This window comes from Priapulus caudatus, unplaced genomic scaffold (genome assembly GCF_000485595.1).
Source record: "Priapulus caudatus unplaced genomic scaffold, Priapulus_caudatus-5.0.1 Scaffold1139, whole genome shotgun sequence".
NCBI lineage: Eukaryota > Metazoa > Priapulida > Priapulimorpha > Priapulimorphida > Priapulidae > Priapulus > Priapulus caudatus.
Genome location: NW_014578200.1, coordinates 42,250 through 46,459, shown reverse-complemented (window position 1 = coordinate 46,459; position 4,210 = coordinate 42,250). Strand labels below are relative to the sequence as shown.

Below are 4,210 nucleotides of genomic sequence, written 5' to 3'. Positions count from 1 at the left end.
AACGTGATTGGTCCGCAAGCACTAGGGCCCTTTCCGCTTATTTTCAGATCTGGTTGTCCTGTCGGGCAACAAGAAGCAATTTTTACTTGTCCAATTTAGATTTTTCCTGACGACACGGGTGTCGCGGGCTGCTTTTTTCAGCGACCATTGAAAATACAACGTGAGAATGTCGTGCGATCGCGCCTGACTCAAATTATGTTAGCAATATTAAACAACTAGAATTTTTCAGTTGTCTGAGCAGGCAACTAGCCAAGAGAATGACTTGTCCGACATAGACTTTTACTTGCCCCGGGCAATCGGACAACTGTTAGTGTTGAATGCTGTATTCTGATTTGTGTACTGTTGATAAACAAGCAATAAATTGTTCATAAATTGCTATTAAGGAAAATGGCTAAATACCAGCATATGATTAGTGCTATTTCTGGCAATTGAGATGATCAACATTTATATATTCACAGATAGCCGAAGATTGTCCACCAGCTGCCTATTTCATACAATGTCTCAGTGGCCCAGCCCTGGCTCCCATGCCCAAGCTTACGCAAATCCTCGGTCGAATGAATCTGGAGACACTGGATTCGGTAGCAACCCTGGGTCAAATAATCCTACCCAGGACCGCTTCAGCCCCATGTCAAACACATCTGGAGACTCATCAAGTGTTGGTGACTACGCTATGTGGAATCAGGTGACAGTCCCGGGAAATGCCGTTTCAAACAGCTTTCCTGCAGTAAGCAGCGCTGTAGCATACATAAGCACTGGACATAGCGATCCAGCAAGCTATGAAAACTTTGGAGCAAACATTCCAGTAGCTCATGCAGTCACGGGACAAAGCAACCCAGCAAGCATGAGCTGGTCACCGGACACTGCAGTGTCTTACACCACCAACACCGAAACAAGCAACCCAGCAAGCTATGGCAATTTCAATCTGGAGACGTTGAACGATTTAATGGCCACCATTCGCGATGAAGAATTTGCCAGTGCACCTGAGGGGACGGACACCCTGATGCATCTGGAGATGCCGATAAATGTCACGCCGAACTTTCTTGGATCGCAGGTTGGAAGTAACTCGCAGATGACAGTTGTGGTAACTTTCGTTTTACCCTTATCGAAATATGTAATGCTGAACTAGATTCATAGAGACACTGATTGTGTAAACGTAATTGAATGGATTAACATTGTTATTTTTTAATATATAAACTAATGTTATCTCATCAAGTACTTGCTTAATGCCCTAGCACGTTGAATGTTAGTTCTAAAGCATGTTTCCAGACCATGTATTCTAATGCATTCTGTGTTTTTTTAAGATGCAGAGTGCATCTCCGATGCAGCCATGTAAGTACTGATCATAAAGGAGATGTCAGCATGCTGGTTTTCATGGCAAATATGTCACATCAGATGATCAGAGCTATATTTAGAACTAGACCGAGTTTAGAATTATGGGCAAATATTTTATAGGTAGACAAAAACTGATGGGTGTTCTTACGTGCAGAATTTACTCTGCATTCATTGCACATTTGACTTGACATGCAACAAATCCTCAATTGTGTTACATTCCAGACTTGAAAATATTAAGACAACCGCAGAGAAACGGGCATAGGTTTCGATATACGTCGGAGCGTGGCAGTCATGGAACCCTAGAGGCTGACAGAATGAGTGGGGACCAGAAGAAAAAGGAGTATGTTAGTGTCAAGGTGCGTAACATCAGATGTACCTAGTTAAACAGACGCGACTGTTTCTACGCGAGCTGAAAAAAAACAATGTGTCCAAGCGAACAATGCGAATGAAACAATCAGTGCACACAGCAACAACTCGTGTAAACTCAGTTGCGCGATCTCCAGGCGATCGTCGGTTCAGATAAAATGTTGCTTGCATAAACAAACATTCCCTACAAATTACACGTGTTATTTTGAATTGAATGTTAATTGGACCAGAGAATTTTGTTCGAATTACGAATTACAGAATCTGAATTATACAACGGAAATTATAGGGAATAAAGAAGAGAAATATTGGGACCACATGTTTTTGTACGAATTAGGTAATTCTACGAATAAAGTGATGACGAATTAAGCGAGGTTGACTGCATTAGTCTCATAAAATATTTGTGACCCGGTGAGTCGGAAAGCTTGTGTACCTACACTAAACATATTCTCTCTTGTCAGTTGGTAGGTTATAGACCACGAGCTAAGATAGTAGCAAGTTTGGTCACCAACGACAGTCAACGTGAGTCGCACATTCACCGATTGGTACCCAAAAAGTTCGATCTCTCTGCTAACGAATGGAGCCACCCAGAAATACAAGTGAACATGGCGTGTGATATGACTGCCACGTACGTGAGTTGCATGAGTTTAATGAAAGGTGTAAACAATCAGCATAGCGTTGCCGTAACTTAGCTTACTGCATAACAGAGTCCTAATTTTAAACAGAGAATCATTTGTTGTCTTTTTAGGTTCAATGACATAGCAGTTGCGGTATTTCCACAGAAGATGCTGACGGATATGCACATCAAAGAGCATATATGTGCAGAAAAAAGAAAAAGCCGCAGTGTTTCTATAAACCGTACGTATGTGCACAGTGCTCATGATCATGTGACCATCTATCGTGAAATACTATAGGCTATAAAAAGGGTCAAACAAAGTTTTGCATTCTTGGTGAATTTTCTATGACGTTTGGGGTCGCAACAGGCTAACATGATATACAGGGTTGGTATCCATCCTGAAAACCCACGGGGAGTTCTGGAATTTTAAAATGACATTTTGCATGCCTAAAATGTCCGGGGTAAAGTTCTATTATTATGATTAGTCCTGGAAGGTTGTGGAAATGTTGTCACATTTCTACCCGGCCCCCCACTCAGTGTTATTTAGGGTACGCATATGCTCGTTCCCTCCCTTTGAAAGCACCCCCCTATCTCAGGACTGCTAAAATTTCTGAACCCCCCCATTCGCGGGCTTTTTGCGGGGTTTTCCTGCCTTGTACAAATATAAAACATGATAGATATCGGTCTCACAGCCACGCGAGGCCAAAAATCGTGCAGAATCTGAGGCCGTTGGCTCAGCAGATAGTTCACCGTGTGCGGCGGGCTTAACTCTGCTGGTTGGCAAAAGCGTTCGCCGGTGGCTATTTTATATTGTTTGTCATGCATGTTGTATTGGTAACAAATTGTCAGTTACTGCGTTATAATAAGATGTAGTGATCGACATCGAACGGGGAATCATAGAATACCTAGTAAATCAAAATATTTAGTGAAACACAATCTAGTACTTTAGCCCGCGTACAGTGGCTGCCGCAGTGACTGCCTGGCGAGCCTGCTCTGCTTAGGCCGTTGGCTCAGCAGATAGTTCACCGTGTGCGGCGGGCTTTATGTTTACACACGTCACCGGGACGTGACGTCACGCTGAACGCCGCTATAGTACGGTTATTTCTTTTTTTAAGGTTTATCTTCTGCAGCATGGTGATTCCCCATTTCTGCACGGTGATTCCCCTAGCTCTTAATGACTGGTTTGTATGGTTGTGATCCGCAACGACAACGTACTAGGCCTACCATTCCGTGACTTCCGTCGAGTTCGTACTTGTTTCAAGTGTCAAGCCGACAGACGACAAGCGATTAATTTACACCTTGTAAACTAAAAGTAAAACTGAACTGGTACTGACCGGTAAGTCATTGAAGTCGTTCATGTAAATATTCGTGTAGTATAGAACTGGTTAATCAATGTGATATAATTACGGGTGCAAATACAGTTTATGACGTCCAGTATTACGTACCAGTTATGACGTCCAGTTACGTACTATAATTAGTAAAGTGCTGATCAGATGATTATAGTTATGTGTTTATATATTTATGTGTCAGTGTGCAGCGGCAGCAATGGCGGCAGCCAGTGTTTGTTGCAGATGAGCATTTGGACGGCATTTACAGGAAATTGTCGGCAATAATAGGTGAAAGAGAGTAGGCCTATAGAAACATTAAGACTTTGGTAGTAAATATATTTCGTATTTATTTAGCATTGTATTTTATTGAAACGCTCCAAGTGCCTGTGTAACGGACACTTTACACTGTTATAGTGTTAACCTGTTCGTAGTGGCTACGCGTCCGGAACCGGTCGCCTAGCCTCCAGGCTACGCATCCGGACATCCACTCACACAGTGATCGCGTGACACGCGTACACGCATGATTGCGCAACGGGACGCTCTGCTGAAAATATACAATATATGCACTGCA

General features: G+C 42.8%; 1 protein-coding gene across 2 annotated transcripts in view; it reads left to right on the top strand.

Annotated features, from left to right (window-relative positions):
- The first annotated feature begins 281 nt into the window (after positions 1-281).
- LOC106815532 (nuclear factor NF-kappa-B p105 subunit-like) overlaps positions 282-4,210 on the top strand; it is a 10,767-nt gene continuing 6,838 nt past the window's right edge. The window contains exons 1-5 of one of the 2 annotated variants that reach the window (XM_014819999.1): positions 282-1,081; positions 1,308-1,329; positions 1,555-1,688; positions 2,157-2,323; positions 2,444-2,553. In XM_014819999.1, coding sequence (XP_014675485.1) covers positions 434-1,081; positions 1,308-1,329; positions 1,555-1,688; positions 2,157-2,323; positions 2,444-2,553 — 1,081 coding nt within the window. In that variant the 5' untranslated portion in view covers positions 282-433. Of the gene's footprint in view, positions 1,082-1,301; positions 1,330-1,554; positions 1,689-2,156; positions 2,324-2,443; positions 2,554-4,210 lie in introns of both variants that reach the window. The other variant, XM_014819998.1, reaches the window with a different exon arrangement.